The 21,001-nt window shown below is 51.5% G+C and overlaps 5 protein-coding genes across 5 annotated transcripts; 4 read left to right on the forward strand and 1 right to left on the reverse strand.

The window, feature by feature from the left end:
• Positions 1-1,365: 1,365 nt before the first annotated feature.
• On the forward strand, positions 1,366-6,431 carry NCLIV_054540 (RAB5C, member RAS oncogene family, related; the record flags this gene model as incomplete). The annotated part of the gene is made up of 8 exons (XM_003885008.1): positions 1,366-1,381; positions 1,992-2,098; positions 2,702-2,861; positions 3,310-3,360; positions 3,719-3,779; positions 4,363-4,402; positions 5,082-5,150; positions 6,381-6,431. Coding segments are annotated over 8 exons (555 nt in total), but the record flags the coding sequence as incomplete, so codon positions are not given.
• Positions 6,432-8,152: 1,721 nt separating this feature from the next.
• NCLIV_054550 (Cytochrome c oxidase subunit 2, related) lies at positions 8,153-8,734 on the forward strand (the record flags this gene model as incomplete). The annotated part of the gene is made up of 1 exon (XM_003885009.1): positions 8,153-8,734. The coding sequence occupies one exon, from the start codon at positions 8,153-8,155 to the stop codon at positions 8,732-8,734; it is 582 nt and encodes a 193-aa protein (XP_003885058.1).
• A 2,530-nt stretch (positions 8,735-11,264) lies between these two features.
• NCLIV_054560 (conserved hypothetical protein) lies at positions 11,265-14,921 on the forward strand (the record flags this gene model as incomplete). Its single annotated transcript, XM_003885010.1, has 6 exons — positions 11,265-11,535; positions 12,609-12,727; positions 12,915-13,013; positions 13,803-13,857; positions 14,425-14,542; positions 14,801-14,921. 6 exons carry the CDS (start codon positions 11,265-11,267, stop codon positions 14,919-14,921), a joined length of 783 nt encoding a protein of 260 aa, XP_003885059.1.
• Positions 14,922-15,661: 740 nt separating this feature from the next.
• Positions 15,662-16,461, reverse strand: NCLIV_054570 (60S ribosomal protein Ll28B 27a, related; the record flags this gene model as incomplete). Its single annotated transcript, XM_003885011.1, has 2 exons — positions 15,662-15,940; positions 16,297-16,461. The coding sequence occupies 2 exons, from the start codon at positions 16,459-16,461 to the stop codon at positions 15,662-15,664; spliced, it is 444 nt and encodes a 147-aa protein (XP_003885060.1).
• A 1,929-nt stretch (positions 16,462-18,390) lies between these two features.
• Positions 18,391-20,974, forward strand: NCLIV_054580 (conserved hypothetical protein; the record flags this gene model as incomplete). The annotated part of the gene is made up of 5 exons (XM_003885012.1): positions 18,391-18,436; positions 18,803-18,888; positions 19,524-19,634; positions 19,880-20,095; positions 20,837-20,974. The coding sequence occupies 5 exons, from the start codon at positions 18,391-18,393 to the stop codon at positions 20,972-20,974; spliced, it is 597 nt and encodes a 198-aa protein (XP_003885061.1).
• Positions 20,975-21,001: the final 27 nt, after the last annotated feature.

The following is a 21,001-nucleotide window of genomic DNA, read 5'->3' on the forward strand; positions in this document are numbered from 1 at the left end:
AGTTTTCGGTGCAGTCTCGCTGTCATAACACCCCGTGTACGCCAAGTCCCTTTCCGTGTTCCCCTGCTTTTCTTTCACACATCTCTCTCTCTGCAGGACAGGAAACGTGGCTGTCAACCGTTTCTTCGGCTGTTACTGGTAGCGTGTAACCGACTCCCTGTCGCGAGGAAACTCCTCCCTCACGGGGCCTCGTGATTGTCTCCGTTTTTTCGTTGCCTGGAGGCCGCCGAAGGTGTTTTGCTTCTTCTCAATTCCGCATTTCGCGCGCAGTGAGATAACTGGGTCTCGGCTGTTTTTATTTGGAAACGCGGAGGATTTCCGCCGCTGATGCTTACTGGGGGTCGGGGCATCGCACTTGGTTCCTCTCTCGATCCTTCCGTTTTCTCACTCCTCGCACAGCGAACCGATTCGCGAAATATTTTCGCATTTTCCGTATCGTCCGCACATACGCCTTTTCAAAACGAAAAACGCGACGGGATTCCGTGGATTTCCGTCAAGCTCTGACGTCTTTTCCCGCCCTAGAGTGTCGTTCGCTTCTTCTGGTCGGACGGGACATTCAGTCCAGTCCAACACTCCCGTTCCGGTGCGTCTTTTCATATCTTCGCCGCTCTCGGGTGTCGCAAGTTCTCGCCACGCACTCGCATTCATCTTCCCGGATGCGGCCTCGTTCACCTGGCGCCTCCGTTCGCTCACTCCCTAGATTGCCTCGGGCGTTCTAGGGTACACGGGGGCGTTCGCATTTCCTTGTATTCTTTTACGGCCGGCCAAACCACCGGAAGTTTGTTTCCTCTGTCCGAGTCAACGAGTCGTCCCCGAGTCAAGGGCACGCGGGTCTCGATTCCCGACCGTCCCGACATTTTTTCGTCCAATTTGTTTGGTAGCTGGCATATCAAACCTGCAGAAACCACCAGATCGCCTCAGCAGAAAAGAGTGCGGCGTCAGCTTTGTTCTCTTGTCCGTCTTCGCAAAAAGCACGCCCCTGCCTGTCGCCTCTGTCTTCCCTCCACGGTTGACCTCGCTACCCCAAACCCAGGCCCGACTCCTGGATCGTTCGCCCGCCCGCTGCCTTCTCCCTCGTCAGCCGTCTCGTTCCCTTCTTCTGCAGTTCGCCGTCCACCTTGCTGTTTCCGACATTCCCTCAAGGTCGTCCCTGAACTGTCCCCTGCTTCCCTACAACCGTGCCGTCTGTTTTCTGTACACTCGGTTCTCGCTTTGCCGCGTGCCCGCCCCTTGAGAGTGTTTCCCGCTGTCTCCCCCTCTTTATCGGGAGCTACTCCATTCGCGAGACCAGAGACCCTGAGAGTCGCCGGGGACATCTGATTCTCTTCTCTTTGGGCTGATTCTTGCCCCAGGCGTCTCGTCACCATGGCGGAGGCGACAGGTGAGTGTAGAGACACGTTGGGAGAGAAAACATTCCACTTCCAGTTTTTACGCCGATTGCACGGGAGGCGCCAACGAACGCGCGTGGTTTCGTTTCTGGACTCAGTTGCCGCAACGCGTTCTCCTGTCTCAGCTCCAGCCTCTTCCGCTGGCTGTACCGACATCTCTAGGGTGGGCACGCCGGCTCTCTATGCTCCGCGGAGAGCGCCTGAATGTAATGGTGCAAGCTGTAGACAGAGGACTCATTAACTTGAACTGAGGAGGTATTATGGTGCGCTTTCCGTTATCGGGCATCTCTCGTTCGTCTTGCGTCCGATTCGAAAGCGGTGCAAAAAAAAGTGCCTCGTTGAGGGCGCTGTGGGCGACCATGCATTTTTTCTCGGGAACAGAGCCATTTCCACTGTCTTTCTGCAGTAGCTTTGACACTGCTGTGGTTCAGTGCAACCCCAGAGAGCTCACCCAAGGGACTGGCCGAAGATCTTTTTGTCTAGACGTTTCGTGGGCTGTTGCGAACCGGTGCTCGTGTTCTCACGCGACTCCTGCCCAGACAACAGTTCCGTTAAATCCAGGCTCTTTCGGCGTCTCGTTCCCACTTTGTTTCCTCTACGCAGTTGCGGGTTTGAACAAATACAAACTTGTTTTCCTCGGCGAACAAGCCGTGGGCAAGACATCCATCATCACGCGGTTCATGTACGACACTTTCGACAACAACTACCAGGTCAGGAACTGTTCTCGTGGCAGGATCGTCGCAGTGGTGCAGTTTCCTTGCTCCGGAGACACTGTGGACGTGCCACCTCGTGTTTTTCAGCTCCAAAGTTTGTTGCAGTTCTCCTGGTACCGCCTTCACCAGTCAGAGCCGTGTCCATAAACCCTCAGAGGAGTGCCGATGGGGCGCGCCACAGAGCCTCGTATTGCCCTCCGTGGGGTGACGTCTCGAACTGCTCAGGGGAAAAAAACAGGGAGCGGTGGAAAGGGAAAAGGACAGTTTCTCTTGAGTTGCGGGACCTCGCCGTGACGTTCTACAGGCGCAGTTTGCGGTTTCGTCTTGTGTGCTTTACTCAAGCTGGTGTCTCTCGGTGTGTCACGCCTGTTAGGTGCGACGGTTGCTGGAGTGTAGGGGCAGCTCATGTGGGGGCGCTCCGTACACGTTTCCCCAGTCTGCGGTTCTTCTATTTCGGCAACATAAACTTTTCTCTAGGACACGAGTCGCATTCTTGTGGTTGAACGGAAGCACTCGTTTTGGTGGTCATCAACGTGCGAATCTGTTTGTTTTCAACCTTGGATTCCGCCGCGGCCATGTCTCGTACGTCGGTTTCTCCAGGCCACCATCGGCATCGACTTTCTGTCCAAAACCTTGTACTTGGAAGACAGAACTGTGCGTCTCCAGTTATGGGACACTGCCGGCCAAGAACGTTTCAGGAGCTTGATTCCGTCCTATATTCGGGACTCGTCTGCCGCCGTTGTCGTCTACGACATCACAAGTGAGTTACGTCTCTTCACTAAATATGTCCAGGCCCAAAGACAGATGTTGGAGAAAGCAGGATTCAATATTTTCTACACGGCTGTTGCCCCCAGGATACTGAATCCTTGAGTGTGAACAATGTAAGGTAGTGTGCGGTTAACAGGAAAGCTATTGCCTAGAAGTTCCAAAAAGAACCTCTTCCGCGCAGGCGGCGCAAACGAACAGCGAGGAGTCCACAAAATGTGCAGGTCGGGTGTATATACAGTGCCGTGTAATGCCACTGATTGTGTGTTGTGCGTGACTCGCTGATTCGAGCGGTGCGTGTGCTCGCGGTGAGGTTTTTCATGCTTCCATCCTGGGAATTTCCCGGGTATTCCAAATGCGTGTACACGAACAGCCTTTTCCAAGTGTTTCCTACGTCGTTCTGCCCCGCGTTTCTCTGTTGGGATCACGTGGTCTCTCTACAGATCGAGCCTCTTTCCTTAATACAACCAAGTGGATTGAAGACGTCCGAGCAGGTACGGAATGCTAGCCGCGAATACAGCGATATTAACCCGCAAAGTGGTCATGCCAGGGAGAGAAGTACTGGAGAAAGTGTGTGGCAAAAAGGTTTCCAGGGTAGCTTGGAAAATGTGTGGACCGCGGTACGGGTCGCATGGGAGTCGCATGAACAGTCACATTGGGAGCTAGCTGCGTGCAGTGAGGCAATTTGTATCCATAAGAGCCAGTGTGTCGGACGAGTTGCCTTGGCCCATAAAATGAAGACCCGGGAACTACGGCGAAAACGCTTCGTCTCTTCGCGCAGACCCAGTTATTTACGGCGGTGTTCGTGATTCTTCCATCACGCGCTCATGCGCGGGTGTTTGTTGTGTGCAGAACGCGGAAATGATGTGATCATTTCTCTCGTCGGCAACAAGACTGACCTGGCAGATAGAAGGTTCGTCGTTGCGCGTTTGCCATCGCTTTTTGTCTGTCTCGTCCTCCCCGCACCGTTGATGCCTCACCATGGCTCCGAGGGTCCGCAGTTTACGTCACCTCCGTCTTTTCCTACAACTCACAACGTGGTGACGAAGACCAAGCTTGTCAGCGTGTAGCTACAGCATTGTGTGTGAAGAGAGACTCTCGCGCATGCCTATAAATTGTGTCTCCGGTTTCCTCGGTAATCAATGGGGGCGGAGACCCACGCGTTTGGGCTTCTGCCGGCGTGCGATGTACGTACGTGAGGCTTTCAGGTGCCTGTCCGAATATGTAGGCTGCTCCAGCTATGTCCCTGGAAGTGTGTGCTCTAGATCTCCGTACGGCGCAGTCTCTGCAGCCTCGGAACTCGCCTCTTTCCTGGCCTGTGCAATTTGCTGAACGCGAGCAACGTGGTTCTTGGTTTTTTCTGCACCACGTAGTTGTTTTCCGTCATTTCTTTCCGCTAGGGCTCTCGCCTCGCTCCTTGTCGGGGAAGGCTGCCGTTTGCTTCGTCTTCTCTGCTCTAACCTTTACCCCTCTATTCTTTGTTGTTGTTTTTCCAGACAGGTGTCCTACGAGGAGGGACGCCAGAAGGCGCAGGAAGTGAGTGGCGAAGCTTAGAAGGCAGAGAAAAAAAAGTCCGCTAATACGCGAGTTTCAGAGGAATGGCGCTTTCTCTTATGTGAAAAAACACCCGTGGTTTTTGGTCCACTGCCGCCGCTTCGTTTCCATCAAGACACACGACAGAAGCTATGCCGTCATCTTGATATCAAACTTTCCCATGTTCGGCTTCGCCACTGCGGCGGACGGACTGAATCTGGCCGTTGGGGCGTGTGACTCCCCCCCCCCCCCCTCTCCCACGTCCTCGAGTGCGTTTCTGGAAGAGAGACTCGTTGAATTTGCGAGATAGACAGGGGTGGGTTCGAGGTTCGCGGGTTGGATGCGGCGAACAAGTTTTTTCCGTGCAGCGTTCTGCGTATGTGCGCGTGGCTGGGTTTAGGTTGGACTCCGGTCGGTGCCGAGAGATTTCCACGCGAAATAACCAACCGTGGAGCCAGTGTTTGTCTCGTCACTGAAAAGAAGATCCGTAGCGGTCTCGTGCGCCCTAGCTGTTTCGCGGAGGCAGTGTATGCAAGGTGTTTCCTTGGCCATAGTGAGGGCGGTATAGGGACCAAACTTTGGCTGGTCTTGTGACGTCCCTTTCTTTTTGCAGTCGTGTTCTTTCTGTGCGTTCTCGTGAACGTGCACAGAGGTGACTGCGTGTTTTCCGGCCTTTTTTCAGCACGACATCATGTTTGTTGAGACGAGTGCCAAGGCGGGATACAACATCAAAAACCTCTTTCGGAAGCTGGTGAGAAAGGCCACTTGCGGGGAGAGCCCGGGTGGGCTAGGGTTTGGGGTGCAAAAGAAAAAGAGAAAGACAAAAAGCAGAGGCTCCAGACTCGCACACGTGTTTTAGCAACGTGAACGGAAACTCACGGGGCGTACGCGAGAGAATATGACGGCTGCAGGTGTGGATTTTGTGAGACGCGCAACCAAGTCCGTGCAATTTGGGTAACCTCTGAATGTTTGAGACAGGTGAAAATGTTGGGTTTTAACTTCCTACGTTCGACACGTTGTATGAGGATAGAACATGGTTAAGATAACTAACTCTTGTGGAAAGAGAACCCACTGAACACAATCGATGAATGTAACAAAGATACTCAGGGTAATCTGGGTGACTTATTTGAATGGTGCGGTATGTTTGTCGGCGATCCCGCTCCGGTGGTGACAGAAGACCCAGCGTATGCTTTTTCCGAGTTGCGCTCCTCTTGCAGGCGTCGGCACTGCCAGGGCTGGAGACGCAGCAAACGCCAAGTGATGCACAGAGTATGTTGCCTGTCGCAGGAGCAAAACATGGAAGGGCGCTTTTGGTAGTTTTAGCCGCCGCGGGTGGACGTACAGCATTTGGCAGGTGGCCGTCGGGACTCCCAGGATTCACAGACAAGTAATCTTCCGTATATTGCGTTCGTAGCTTTCCTTCTTTGTGCTCACTTTTTCCTCTTTCCCCCGTCCCCCTCCTTACTTTTTTACCCGAGTGTTCAGGAAATTGGCGTCACGTTTTTTTCTGTTCGTCTCTCCCCGCTTTCTTCCTTTGGATTCCCGGTGACTTGGCGCAGGGACGGGCGATTGAATTTTGTCCGGTCCATCAGCACGACTTCTTGGTTTTTTCTGTGTGGCGTTTATGTGCAGTGGTGGACGTACAGCTGAACGCAACTCCTCAACAACAAGATCTGACGAGCAAGACTTCTTCCTGTTCTTGCTGAGAGCAGAGTTGTCGATGCCGGTTCGTCCCTTGCTCAATATTGCTTTTCTAAATTTTCGTCTCTCGCCGCCAAGCACTTCTCCGTTTTTCCATTTCTGTCCAGAGTATTCTTTGTAACTGGGTTGCAAAGGGAGAGGTGGAAGGTCTCCCGCGATCGATTACGGCCGGCTTTCCGCAGCTGCCTTTTCTTTCCAAGTCTGTCTTTTCCTTCTTCTCCGTCGGACCCCGTCTGCGGAATTGTTTTTTTTGCGTTGTCTTCTCTTCCGTTCGCTGCAGTCTTCGCCAACAGTAAATGTTAGGCACTTCGCCCCTATGGTTCGTTCGACCGTGAGTGCTTGTCGGCCGCAAAAACCATTTCTTGTGTAGACGGTTCTGACGTCTGTTGCGCCTCTTCCGTCCCCCGCACTGCCTCTCGAAATGACAAGTGAAGCACGGTTTTTTTGCGCAAACGATGTCAGGTGTCGGTCAGCTTCCTGCTGCTGTGGCAGTTGTTTCGGCCATCTAGCGCACATGCTCTCTTCTGTAGGGAGCGCAAGCAGTCTCCCACGAAACGGTGAAGACGACCACTCGCCCCTGCTTTACCAGCGTCCTCTCTCTGCCTCTGTCCTGTTCGGATTCGCGGGGCTCTGTACCCTCCACCTCGTGATTTCTACGACTGTTTGAGCTATGCAGCACTGCTGTCGGGGCCGTTTCACGCGTAGAAGACAGGGAAACAGGCAGGGAAGAAGTAGACCTGTTTTTTGTGTATATAGAAGCAGGCCTGACACAAGGCGCGCAGATTAGGCACCAAACCTCCTACTGATTCGCTCAGAGAGACTGTGTTGTCCGAAACTGCTCAGCGGCTGATCCATGCGCTGCACCACTGGTGAAAGTTCTTGGGTGTATTTTTGGCGTCTGGCGTGTCCGTCCGACCGCCTGCCGGCGATTCACCCGTGGGGGTAACAAGCCGGGAACTATCCCCTGAAGACACAGTGCCTTCTTACCCTCGCACGAGTCACTGGCATGTTTATTTCACTCCACTGTGTCTCGGCGCTGTGTTGGAAGTGGCTGGGAACTCGGAAATCCGAAGAGGTTTTTGCCTCTGCTCGGGATTGATACCATGCGCTCGAGGAGAGAACTAACGGGAGCAGGCTCCCCGTGTGTGGCGTGGTCCGCGCACTGACTGACTTAAGGCTGTAGCACTGTGCAACTCATGTCCAGTTCAGAACTGCTTTCACAATAGGGAACCTGCCAATGCCGGGCTAGCAGTTTTACAATTGCAAAGAACTGTGCGTTCGAGGCCAGGACGTGGCCAGAAACTGACGCGTGCTGAAGCAATTCACTTTTTGAACTGCGCCTGCTCTGCCGCCAGAAACACAACCGCCTTGAGCTACCGACACCTTGGCACGCCCCTGGGCCCGACAAAGAAAAAGTGTCGCTTGTGCCCCGCCTCTCCAGGTAACCAACCTCAATCGTTATTCCGCCGTCGGTCTCCTGGCGCTCGATATGATTTCGTTTGAAATCCAAAGCCCGTGATGTTCAGCTGGGTGTTCATCCTCAGCTACGGTTCTTGCGTGGAGTTTTTCTGGCTTTTTATCTCTCAGAGGGGAGGAACACGAGGGAAAACCTAGCCGTCGCGAGGAGACTCCACACACGGGCGGCGAACCAGTTGCGGTGGCTACACTGACAACGAGTGCTATGCAGAAAATAGATGCTTCATCGTTGTCTTGATTTTCTTTTCCCTCTCAATCAGCGTTTCGGTACGTCCCATGCATCACTCTACGGCTTCGTGCCAATTAAGGGATTTGACTCACCAGGCTAAGAAAATTTTGAGGTCCCTGGGATACCTTGTGTAAACCTGTCCTTGATATGTGCATGCACCCCTTGGAGAGAAACGTCGCCACAGAGAAAAAGAGAGCCTGGGCGCCTCGCCAGCTCGCGGCTACGCATTCAGACAGGGTTAACAGGAGCTTTCTTCCCACTTAATTTTTGCACTTTTCCGTTTCCAGCCGATCCGTTTCTTTTTCCTCGACTTTTCGTGGAACCGTCTCTTTGGACACATCTTCGTCATGGACGTTTTCCGGTCCTTTTGGAACCGGCGGGGTGCGGCCTCGGGGGGCGCCGCCACCAGCTCTGGTCGTCCTGCCGAATGCCGTTCCACGGGAGAGGAGAAATCCTCAGTTTTGCTGCAGTCCCTGAAGGCGAGCTCTGAGCAGAAAAGTGGAGCGACGCTTCAGAATGTGGCAGCTTCAGACTACGTGACGCCACAGAAATACCTGGATGACCCCGACAAAATTCCCACCTACTACGTGTTTCAGTCCAACATGGTAACGGATGAAGACCTCTTGCCAGGAATGCTACGAAATTTGGAAGTCGACAAGCGTTTAACTCTGCCAACTCGTACGCATATTCGCTTCCTTATCACTGCAACAGATGTGATTCATTCGTGGGCTGTCCCGGCACTGGGAATCAAGGCTGATGCCATCCCAGGCAGGCTGCAGCGTATCAACACCTTCATCCAGCGAGAAGGCGTTTTCTACGGTCAGTGTTCCGAGCTCTGTGGAGCGCTCCACGGCTTCATGCCGATCGTTATTGAGGCTGTGAGTCCAGAAACGTATGCAGCTCATGCGAAGAAGTGGTACAAAGATTGAGGCTGACTTTTTTTGGCGACTAGCCGTGTGAACGACTAGGCCAGAAAGTGATAATCGGTCCCACATTTCGCACAACTCGTGTCCTGTCGTCTCTGGGTTATAGTACAAGAAATTCTCTTATGGAAATGAGAAGAAGTGCGCGTGGAGGTAGACCACACCCAAGGCGCGGTGACGGGGACGAACCTGACAAGACAAGTCCGTTGAAAAACCGGCATTCTTCGAAGAAAAAAACTGATGTTGCGAGTACCCTTTCTGTCCAGATCGATGCGAGTGAGAGAGTGTGGTGTCTCGAGGGAAAACATCTACAAATGCTTCCAACGTTTCCGTTCCATGTCAAGCGATAACACTGATCGGATAACCGCGACAGAAGTCAAAAGTGGGTTTTCGACGTCCTGAGGGGGAGTCGTGAAGATTGGAAAAGTAAAGAAGGAAACAGAGCAGATTCTCTTCGGGTTGCTGGAGATGAAGGATTGCCTTCCAGGAAGTGTGGTGCCCCCAAAACGCGGCTCAGTTTCGTTACTCGCGATCAACGTGTTGTGTACGTTAGTCGTCAGGACTTTCTTACGCGTGTCCCCATTGCTGGTGAACGTTGTCCGGGTCGTCGAGCTCAGTGTTTGCTTCTTCTGGTCCACGTATATCCTTACTACACAGACCTTGTGTATCTGGAAAATATCTTTGTTAAAGACGCAGAACTGCTGCCAAGCTGGATGGCAAGCCCTGAAAGATTGATGAGCTTCACGTGATAGACTTGCAGGTGATCTTCACGTCAGGTTTATTTCTGCACAAACTCATTCACCGTAGCCTCTACTTTCGCGCAATCATGTGGCTTCGTTGCAGCCCGTCTGTGTTTTTTCCAGTGACCAGCACAGGAGATGCGAAACACTGACGCTGGCGTCGAACCCCATAGCGTGGGTTTTGTCGCGGGGATGTTCTGGCAGAAAACAATGCGAAGAGAGCTGCCTATGAGCCCCCGACAGGCACTTGAGCATTTCTGACGGGGATGCCGATGATCACGTGCTAACCTGAAGAAATTACGGTGACTACTCTAGAGTTAGTCTCCTGAGACTTTGGGGAGTTTGTCTAGGTGCCAACACTGAACAGATAGTGGTCGGGAATTGCAGTGTTTCGGCACCCGCCTTCGCTTTTACTGCTCCAGCATTCGGGCTGAAGCTCGGCTAAAGTTCACAAACGTACACTGAGAAGCAGCTTTGTTCGCATGTATGGGAAGCTGCTTGTCCACTTAGAGGGAACGAACGTCATCACAACGTTCTTGCCCACCGCCCTCAGCAGAATGGGTCAAGCATGTTCGAAGTTTGGGTGTTTTGACAACCGTGTACCAAGGACCGCGAGGACGCTCTCCTTCCCAGCACGTGTGTGTCTACAGAAGAACAGAGCTATCGACTTAGCGAACTAACATCAGAGTAGTAGGTTTCTTTCGCTGTTAATACGACCAATATTACTAATCCATAAATTACGCCCAGAACAAAAGCCAATGTGGGTGGCCTACCGTCAACAACTGAAAAAGCAGGTTTTTTTCTCCAGGGGGCATTCTACAGAACCTTCACTGATGCCAAATGTACGGTGTCCTGCGTAAGATTATCGCTGCCTGGTTGGTCTTCCTTTCTCCTCTTTGTTGGTTCGTTTCAATCTGAATAGTTTCTCTCTTGTTGAGCAATTCCCCTCGACACTCAGTGACGAACTGAGGCTACACGGGTGTAGGCTCCCCTGACCATTCATGGCGTTCAGGCGGAGCCCGCGCAGCACGCTCACAAATGTGCCATTCCGTAAAAGAAGTGTGCTTGTTCTCGTAGTCCTCTTTTTATGTATGATCTCGTTGTTCTGACGCTGGTAGAAATGATTTCGTATAGCATTTCGCCAAATTACAAACACCCGAACGGAACGCAAGGCCCATTTGGACACCAGTAGGAATTCGGCTGAATAATAGATGTGCTCTTGCCCCACATTCCCGAAGTACAAGTGTGGTTGTCGAACGCCTCTACGTCTGTAACAGGTAAATTACAACAGACTGGTGTGGCGACGATTTCTCTGTCATTCTGAGCCCCATCACGAAACAGCAGGAGTCTTCTGTTTTAGGTTAACTTGTTGCGAATGTTGTTTTTGCCTACTTCAGACAATAACCAATAAGCCGTCAGGTGCTGCAAACTATCCTCGAAATTTTTCTCTCAAGTGATAATGAAGAAGGCAATTGACGCTGGCCATTTGAGCTTCTACGCTCAGTTAGCATCATTTGCTCACTGTCTTGGTATCAATCAGTCTATATGATACTTCCTGGTGGTCTCAGAATCGGATTAAATCGACGTGTCGGCAGAACAAGAGGAACTTTGGGAAGGGCATGCGGAGAAGTTACGTGTGTCTTGAGTGTCCAAGCCCTCGTCTGTTCTTGGGCCCCACCAGGACTTTGTAAACTGTTTTTTTGTGGGGTCCAGAAAAGGAGAGCTTCCCTGGAGACTTTGAGGCGGGGGTACGGGTTTGTTTTAGAAAGAGAAGAGACGAAAGCAAGAAAAGAACAATGCAAGCAACTCATCGATTGGCGCCAGGGGCGGAGCTTGCCCTCGCCGACTTTCAGAAAAAGATTGTCGACCCCGAGCACAAGCGGAAAGAGAAGGCACTTGGACTCTGGCCGGTGAATCCCGAGTCACCGTTCGGAAATTTCCCAAAAGAGAAAGGAGGTCCCGGTTCACCCCATAAGAATCAAGTGGCAGCTGCCCTTAGTCAAACAATTACAACGCCTCTTGTTCGATTCAATGCTCGTGAAAAAAGATTTCTTAGGAAGGGAAGCGGTGCGTCCACATGGGAACTGTTGAAAGAAAGGCACACGCCTGCCGTGGCCGAAAGAAATGGGTCTGTGAAGAAGCAGTGTTTGCAAGAAATAAATATCTAGATTACATTCACCCACTGGGAAGCACGCCTGCAAAGTTATAATAACTTCACATTTCTCACACTTTTTGATGGGGTTTCGTATCGAAAGCGTTCCGTGACGCTTAACATTCATACATGAACATGGCTGGCATCCACACATTCTTACCGCTTTTGACGATATGGGCTGTATATGGTTTGTGGAGAGGATAATCACAGGTAAAGAAGCCGAGCCCGTTCATCAGGAAGAGTGTCGAACCGATCGTACATGACAGAATTTCGACATGGTGGCTTGTTCAGCTTGAAATATCCCTGTATCCTCGTTGTTGTCACTGCATTATGCCCCTGCGTAGTAGACCTAAGTTCGTGCTCAGGCTCGGTAGATCTCATCGTATTGCCACACGTTTTTTCCCCCGGTTAACGTCCCATCGCCTCTGATATTTCAGTGCCCGTGTGCATACAGGTTCCGGTGGACACACCGATGCCATTGCGGTCAGAAAATGGATGCACCAGGCGAAGCATGCTCCTTTGCCTCCTCGTGCCAAAGCCTATTGTCGTAGACCAATCGAGCCTTCTCAATTTCGCCGGTTCTACCAACGAGGAGACATGCCCGTCGCTGTCGAGCATGGTGCATCAGGTCAGCGTTGGTTCCGTACAGAGAATGCAAGATCACGTTCTACGTACATCTCGGGCCCCACCGTAATGTTCTTCTGAGCACCCATTTCCCCTCGTTTCCTTCGTCCACTGACATATGTGTAAGAGGGAATAGTTCTGCTGCCCCTGTCCCAGGAACGGCTGTGTGGGTCGGGTCGGCTCTATGGTTTTCTTTTTCGGTCACTGCATGCACGAAAGTCAGTATTTGGCCAACACACTGAAGGAAAAGTGAGGAAACTCGAAACAAGTTCGGTATCTACTTTCTGGGTAGTGTACTCCGGATAATACGCACCTTTACGTGGTACCCATCTGTTCATTATATCATCTGCTTGTGCTGTGCCAGGCAACCGAGTCCTGTGGAAGATAGATTTTGCCTTGCTCGACTACCAGTATTTTCTGCCATTATTCTTCGATGGGATAAGAGAGAAAGAAGACCCATACAGATTCCTTGCTGTTCAGGGGGTACGTCATTGTCTGTGAATCTTCAACGAGACTTCAGTGAGAATATAACAGGCTGCTGACATCATTTCACTCAGCTGGGGAACACGTTCACGCGACTCTTGCCAATCATATTATTGAACTTAACCTTCTCCGAAACAGGATGTAAGTCTTTCCCGACTGTAACAAATGCTTGTGTAAAATTACCTAGGTGTACGACCTTCTCCAAGGCGCCCCCCAAAAGATCCTCCCCGTCATTCCCCAGTTGGTGATACCTATCAAGAAAGCTCTCGATACACGGGATAGCGAAGTAAGAGATTACTGACACACGTCAAGGATTACAGAACTGAGGAAAATGTCATCGAAAAGAATTGTTCAAGTAGCTTGCTGGTGGTCCGCTGTTCGTCTACCACCGTTTAGCAGAACTCTATTTTTGACAGATCTGCACACGCGCAAAAGTCCATTGAAATCCGGTGAAGTTTCCACACCAATGGACAGAAAACAAGCAGCTGCTGGTGTTATATTCCTGCAACATTTTCTGCGTAGTCAGTTTGTGTACGACCGCTGGAATTGACTACTGAAGGATGCTGCGAATTTGTTTTTTCACAAAGAAGATAAGCAATTACCTTGCGCGTAACAGTGTACTTTTGTTCGTTTTGCATCCTAAAAACCTTGCCAAAATACATACTTTTATTTCTGCAACTTCTATCGCAAATAGTGCCACTCAAAGATTCCGCTAAGGGGCCCCACCTTTTCCCGTTGTGGCACCTCCGTAAAAAATGGGACATTACAGACAGCGATGAAAGCGTTGTTTTACGGCCATAAGATACCACGAGCACCACTAGGTTCGCTTTGTGGATGTGGGCGCCTACCACTCATTTTTGATTTGTTTGGTTTGGCCGAAGACGAGTTGAACCCAGACCTCGCTTACAGCAGTGGATGATGAAAGATAGAAGTGTGACCAATCCAAGAGAAACGTCCCTTGTCCTTGAAGACAACACAGTACGTCCCCCTAACAGGCGGTAAATCCCAACGAGATCTTAGGACACCGACCCGCCACTGTCTGATTTCATCTGGTTTCGTCTGTTTTCATTTGCAGATAATCGCAACAACTCTGAAAATTCTCCAAGCTCTCGTGCTCTCTGGTATACTTCGCATAAAATGAAAACAGAACGGATAGAACAAGTCTTTGTATCTTTCCACACTGCTTCATGGATCTCCACAATAAAAGTGATGTACATCAGTTCTAATCGACCCCCCGAAAAAAATATCGTTCTCCTCCCTGAAAACTCATAGGTAATCCTGGAAGACATGGCCAGATCAACGACACTCCGTGTGTTCGCCAGTATCTGACCAATTCGCTTTCCAGGAACACATCTTAAAAAGGCCACTGGCAGGTTTTCAAAACGATTCTCTCAATTGAGTCATATCAAGACGGGACACTTTCATTGAGGAAAACCGGGCCAAAATAGTTAGTTACCGGGGGATGCCATAACGAAGTCCTTACCGTATGTTGCGCGGGGCTTTGTACGACGTGCCACAACACACACATGATCCCATATCTCCCAGCCCCTGTTTCACAAAGTTTGCGGCTTTGATGTGGACATCCGCTCAATTATCTTCTATACAAACAAGGGATGAACGCATGTTTGTCGAAACAGCATGATCTCATCAGCCCAGCTACCTACATAGTGGTGGGTTAATGCTGGACGTGTACTCAGGTGAAGATATTGGAAAAGCACTTTTGCCGTACTACAGGCAAATCCTGCCGTGCTTCAACTTGCTCATCAACAATCACAAAAACATTGGCGATAAAATCTGCTACGGCCAGAGGCGAGGGTAAGACTCTGTTTTTCCTAAAGCCCAGTTATATTGCCTGGCTTCCCACATGTTGTGGATATAACCGAAGTGATGGGGGCACATCTTGGTGATGCTTAGCGCTCTTTAGTTTGAGTGTGACGCGTTCAACACTGGGACCCCCAGCGTTGTACTGACGCAGCCGTCAACACCTCACGCAGACGCATGTTATGCGGAGTCGACGAAAACACCGATCGAGCGAAAGTGCTTTTCTTTGTCCCACGTGTGACTGTGATGCAGATGTGACCTCGGTGACTTGATTGAAGAAACACTGCATATCTTGGAACTGAATGGAGGGCCCGATGCCTTCATTAACATTAAGTACATGATTCCCACCTATGAGAGCTGTGTTGTCAACTGATCACGGCCCCCCGTTTGGTGCACACTCTTCTCCAACTGTTTGCAAGCAGCGGAAGCTAGTAGGAAGGCCTACGTATTCGATACAGTTCATTCTTCCTGTGTGAAAAGGTTCCATGCCTCTTATTTATGCCTTCTTCGCGAACGGCATATCGCCACTCTCAACAGTGTTTCGGCCACACCACATAAAGCTCACGTCATCCGTTGCTCCTACCCTGACTTCTTGTTTCGTTTCCTCTGACGCCAACAATTTCTCCACATGAGGGAAGGCAAACTTCAACGGTATCATAACCGGCACTCTTTCGGGTTCACAGAACTATTTCCATGTATGAATGCTGCATGGAAGGTGAACTGGCTAGAATTTTGCTACTGCCATTTTGTCCACTCTCTGACGCACTAGACGCCACAAACCGCCGTCAGCACTCAAGGATACACGATTTTCCTTGATAAACTTGTGGGCTACCTACATGCACTTGATTCCGTGACCTGTGTACATTACGCCTAAGGAAGGGATTCTTTTTTCCCTTTTTGACTTCGATCGCGCCCCCCTGGTCACATGAGGGTATCCAGTCTTTGTGAACCTGTCGGCATCGATACCGCATCAATCCTCTCAATTCTGCGAAGGTTCCAGGATAGTCAGCATGACTGACCTTCGTTTTCAGAATCGAACACGTCTGGTTCCGGAGAAGACGACACACAGTGGCAAAAAAGCGTACGAGAAGAAAGAGTGGGATAAAGTTCAACTTAGCCGGTCAAAACACACGCCCCACCCGCGGCCTTAATTTTCTTCTCCGCAATGCGCGAGAAAAAACGAGCTTTTACGATGACGGGGATCTTGGGCAAGTCACCCTTCCCGAGGACCTTGAAGTAACCCGACTTCGTCACATCAATGACGGCAGCCTTGTCCTTGCTCTGCTCTGCCTTCGCCAGAGTCGCTGGGGACACGAGGGACCACAGTTTGTCCACATTCACAGTCGGGCACGTGTACTGGTTCTTCAACAGATGATAGTGGCGCATACCAACCTGAGAGAAAACACAAAAGACAAGAGACCCAAGACACAACCTCGTTATCCTAAAACACCAAGAGGAATCCACATGTGGTGCCACTTGGCAATCCGAATCGCTTGAGAGCGTCAACGCTCGCAGCAATTCCATCCTCTCGTACGTTTTGTTGTACCGCCCCAAGCATTTTCCCAGTCGATATACACACTGGACTGTCCGTACTGGCACTGTACAGCAAGTGACAAATACCAAACTCCGCATCAGCCTATCGTGCCACAGCAAAGTAGGGTCCCCGCTTGAAGATTTAGCAATCGCCCGGCGCACAACCGCTGTTTATCGCCGCTTCGCCCCCCCTTTGCCCGTGGAAACGCTCCTACCTTTCCGAAATAACCAGGATGGTACTTGTCGTAGTTGATGCGCTGGTGGTGCATACCACCGGCCTTACCACGACCACCAGGATGCTTGCGATGCTTCCCCACACGCCCGTAACCGGCGCTGACGTGGCCACGTCTCTTTCTGGTCTTCCTCAAGCGAGTCGTCATCTTGAAAAAAGGTGGAAGAAAACAAGGACGAGCCCGCCGACCCGGGAGGTAGATGTTGGAGCCTGCGTGGCACACAAGTGGGGCAACAGCGAACACAACACCGCAGCGAACACTGTGTGCACAGGACTGCTGTCAGAGCCCTTTTACACACGAGAAGATATAACAAGAATCTGATGCATACGAAACCATGCGAACGTTAAGAAAGTAGAACTGCGGGAACCAACACCAGGGTTCAGCCCAAGGAGACTGATTCGCTATACGACGCGCATGCATGCTCGTGGTGGCGCCGCCGGCGTCGAGTGGCATGTACAGACGGGAAGGCCGGAAACAGACAGTCAGTTGGCCGGGAACTGCCTCCACGAAGAATGGAAAAGAAGGCGGAGGAACCGTCGAAGAAGATTTGAAGCAAAGTATCCTACATACACACCGGGCCGGTAACTACAGTGCTTGCTGTGGCTCTGCTCGAACAGAAGAGAGGTACGGACCAGTGCAACTACTTCATGATGGTAGCCGGCATTCGGGAGACTGCATTTCCCCTCCACCCCAAAATTCTGAAATACAAGAAGAAAACAGACACATTCGCTGGCCGCTACCGCAAACGCATATACAGATTGTGTCTTCGAAAAAGCATGCCCCGGCACAGGTCTGTTGGTTCGAACCCGAAAGCAAGTGCGCCCGAAAAGCACAAAACTATTGCTCGTACAAGAGGAACCTCGTGGAACTCTTGTCTGCGATAAAGTAGGAAAAAACGAACACAATGGGCAAACACTTTTCCTCCGCGCGCTCAAAATCCGCAATAAAACGTGGGGTGAAAAATGCGCCGCGAGCCCCGCACTCGTTTGCGGCGAATTTGCCCGGCACTTTCTGAGGTGGGGTACAGGAGAAAAGAAAAACGTGAAGTACAAACGGGGTGAAAGAGCAGACAAGATGGGCTTACCTTGAAGAAGGCCGAAAGAAAACCAACAAAAGCAACTGGGGATCACCGTCTGTGAGGTGGATATACATCGCGCACGGCTCGCCTCTGCGAAGGCGAAAGGAGGTAGAGACCCCGCCGTAAAATATTCACTTTACCCCAGCCTCTCCAGCAGCGACTCTGAACACAGCTTTACGGCGCAACAGAAGAGGCCCCGCACAGCATCACTTCTCTCTGTGTGTCTCCGCCCAATCGCGTTTATCCTTTAAAAAGCCGACTTGTGGCACGGCGCAGTCATGCTGCACATGCAGGTAAGAACGGCATGCGGCCGCGCATACAATTTTTTTCCGCATGCACGAGGAACCGCATTTTCTTTGCTTGTTTTTCAACGGCATCGTGAACCTTCCCTGGTCTCGCCTCTCTCCGTTTCGCTTTTTCGTCTCGAGACTTAACTTGCCTGTCCTCTTCTTGCAGGTCGCGACACAGCGGTGATGTGTGTGCGGCAAACCCTGCAAACCCATGGTTTCAACTACCCGGTTCCCGACAGAACTTCGGCTGTTTTCCCAAAACCGTCCTGTCTCGTGCACACTCTCTTACCCACCTTTCTTCATTTTGTATTCCTGTGTTTCCACCGCCTCGGTCTTCCGGTTATCCACCGGAGGTGGAAACGTCAAATCCTCTGTGCGGCCTTACCTTTTTTTGTATCTGGTCACTTCTTCTTCTCGGCCGATATACGAGGCAGCTGGAAAGCATGAGAGCTGTGGAAGCCGGCGGGCAATGACCTTTAACCCCTCGCATTGCATGCCCCGTACTGGTGAAAGGAATAGGCGCACCTTTTCGTCTAACGTCAAACAGACAGAGCTTTTTGAGGCGGAAGGGCTCCCAAGGAAAAAGACAAGAGGCCGATGCCTGGCCATGCCTGCGTAGACTGCTTCTTCGTTTAGAAAGAGGGAAAGACGTAGCAAGTTCTTGAGAGAGAAGAGCCTCCGCCGGCATGCTTGTCCTCTGCTGAAAGCATGGGCAACTTTCGCATTAAGCCGCCTGGTGTGCGACACGCGTTCCGTAAGTCGTATTCGAGGGATGGGAGCAAGAGAGACGGCAGAAAAAAAGAGATTGGAAGAGAGAGAAACGCAGGCAAAGAGAGGGCGAGAAAAGAGCGGAAAACGGCCGGAACACAACAAGGGAGGGAAAGAAAAAGAGAGTTTCGATGAAATCAGTGGAGAGGCGGGGGGAAGGGGGAGGAGGCGTTGCTGCCACACTGCCCACAGCCGCTTCCGCCTCTTGTGGTGCGGCCTGACAGAACACCCTTCCAATCCCCTCTTCACACACTGCCCGCAGATGCTGCGTCGCGTGCATGCATTTTACGTGTGCTGTTCGAGGCCGACGGATTAGAGCTGTGAAGGCAATCTGTGCTTTTTTGTGCTTCAGCAAAGCTGGGAACACACCGGACTGTTATGTTCCGGCGAATGAACCTCCTCAACTGGCCACCGGAGGACGCTTCTCCTCTTCATCCTGTGAGTTTCTGAACGCCTCCTTCAGGTTCGCGAACCAACATGCACACCCACAGCTACACATGGGTGTATATACATGCATATACGTGCATCTGGACGTTACCTTAAATATCTGCGCCTCTAAACATGTGTACCACGCACGCGGTAGTCTCTGCCTTGTGCACTTACAGTGTGGAGGACTGTCGGCGTCGAGCCTAGAGTTTTAGTTGAGGCGGGGGTGTGGCTCTTGCGAACGAATCCGACGAAAAGACAAAGAATGTTTGTATGCCTCGAGTGCCTGGTTCGCCTCCCTGTGAAGCTGACTGCGCGGGTGTCCATACAGAGGATCGTTGTATGCACGTACGTGTGTCTCTCCGCTTCGAAGGATGTCGGTGTCTCTCTGTCTCACTCTCGAGGCGTTACAGTCAGCGCTGCGCGCCTTGGGTGTCTCTGTTGGTTTCAGTGTCCATTTCTCCTTTTGTGTTTCTTCCCACCCGGCAAGAATTCTCGCCAAACGCATCTCTCCATGGGAACCGATACCACTGAGGGGTCTGCTCCGTTGCGTTCTCCCCCGTTGATTTCGCGTTTTGCCTACGTCCCGCCTCCTGCAGGGCGTCCGTCTGAGCGTTGACACTTTGTCATTCTCTTTCTTTTTTCAGATCGAACCCTGGGGACGCCAGTTCTTCGTCTTCAACGCGTTCGCCACGATCGAACCTGCAGACTGGGCGGGTCCTCGTGGACCTTTTCCGCGCATTCCTCCTCTCGTTAAAGTGCGGCTCTTTCTCTCACCAGGCAACAGGGTTCCAGTGGGCGCTGGATTCTCACTGCATGCAAACACATCGCTTCGCAGACGGCGGGTTTTAAACAAGACACGGGTCTCTCTCTGCGAGTGCAGGCTTCTGTGCACTTACAAGGGCGAAAAAAAACGTGTAGAGACGCGTTCCCCTCTGTCGCACATTGCGTTTCGATTTCGGTTTTCTCTCTTTTCTGTGCCTTTCTGCCTGCACGTACACAGCCCGCCCCCGATGCAGCCTCCCTGGCTGCATCGTCGACTTCTCTCCTGTCGGCTCTCAGAGAAGCGCAGGAGACAAGCGCGACGCGCACAGTCATGTGCGTGACCGATTTTGCTCAAAGGCCTCTAATGTTTCTCGGCAAAGACGACTTTCACGCTTTAAGAGAAAATCTCCCTCGCATAAAGGAAGAGTTGAAAGCCTTCAAAGAGCGAATAAAGGTGAGAACGAATTGGGGCGTTCTGGGTGCGTCATCAGAGCGCACAAGGCGAAAGCACGTCCGACAGACTTACTCTCCTGAATCCACATGCCTGTGGCAAAACTTCTGCTTCCTCCGGTTCTTTGTCTCCCCTTCCGTTCTTCCTGTCGCCGTCTCTGCGGCCCAAATACTGTAGTTACATACGTATATATAGAGACAGAGTCTAAAGGCGCCTGAGGGTTTCTCCTTGTTTTTCCGGTTTTTTTTCGGATTGCCAGGGAAAAAGGACACTCGCTTTCACTTTTCCATCTGTTCTGTCAGCCTGTCACGGTCGAATTTACGCTTCCCGGTAACTTTCTTTCCCATGTCTTTTGCTTCCCGATCTCGCGGCTCTTGGCAGTTATCCCCTAGGCCACTTGCGCGTGTACAGAAGCTAACTCTCCCTTGTGCAGTTTCTTTCCGGTTCCGAATCCCTTTGGTCGAAAACCATGAAGCTAGGTGCCATCTGCATCCAAATCGAGTCTTTTTGGGCCGTGGTTTTGTCTTTTCTTTGCCTTGTGCGAAAACACGTAGGCGAAGGTTAGCATGTATTTTGCGAGCTTGGAATTTCGCGAGTGCGTACTGCGCGCCGTGAAAAGAACGCAGTCGTAGCCATGGAGTCCACTGCGCGTTCGCGTTGGTGACTCTGGCATCGTTGCCACAAGATGTCACCGGTCTTTTATTTCACTTGCGTTGTGCCGATGTGCTGTGTTGCGTTCTACAGCCGAACCCCGTGCATGCGCAGTACGATCTCCGCCGCAGGCTCCTTGTCTACCCGCGGCAAGCGATGCAGCGCTTAAAGACAGGCGAACACGGAGGCTACGGAACGCGACGGGGAACCATCCGTGAAAGGAAAACGTAGGCCGATCCGGTGGAGCAAAGGCGAGTT

The sequence above is a fragment of the Neospora caninum genome, chromosome XI (assembly GCF_000208865.1).
Source record: "Neospora caninum Liverpool complete genome, chromosome XI".
Taxonomy (NCBI): Eukaryota; Apicomplexa; class Conoidasida; order Eucoccidiorida; family Sarcocystidae; genus Neospora; species Neospora caninum.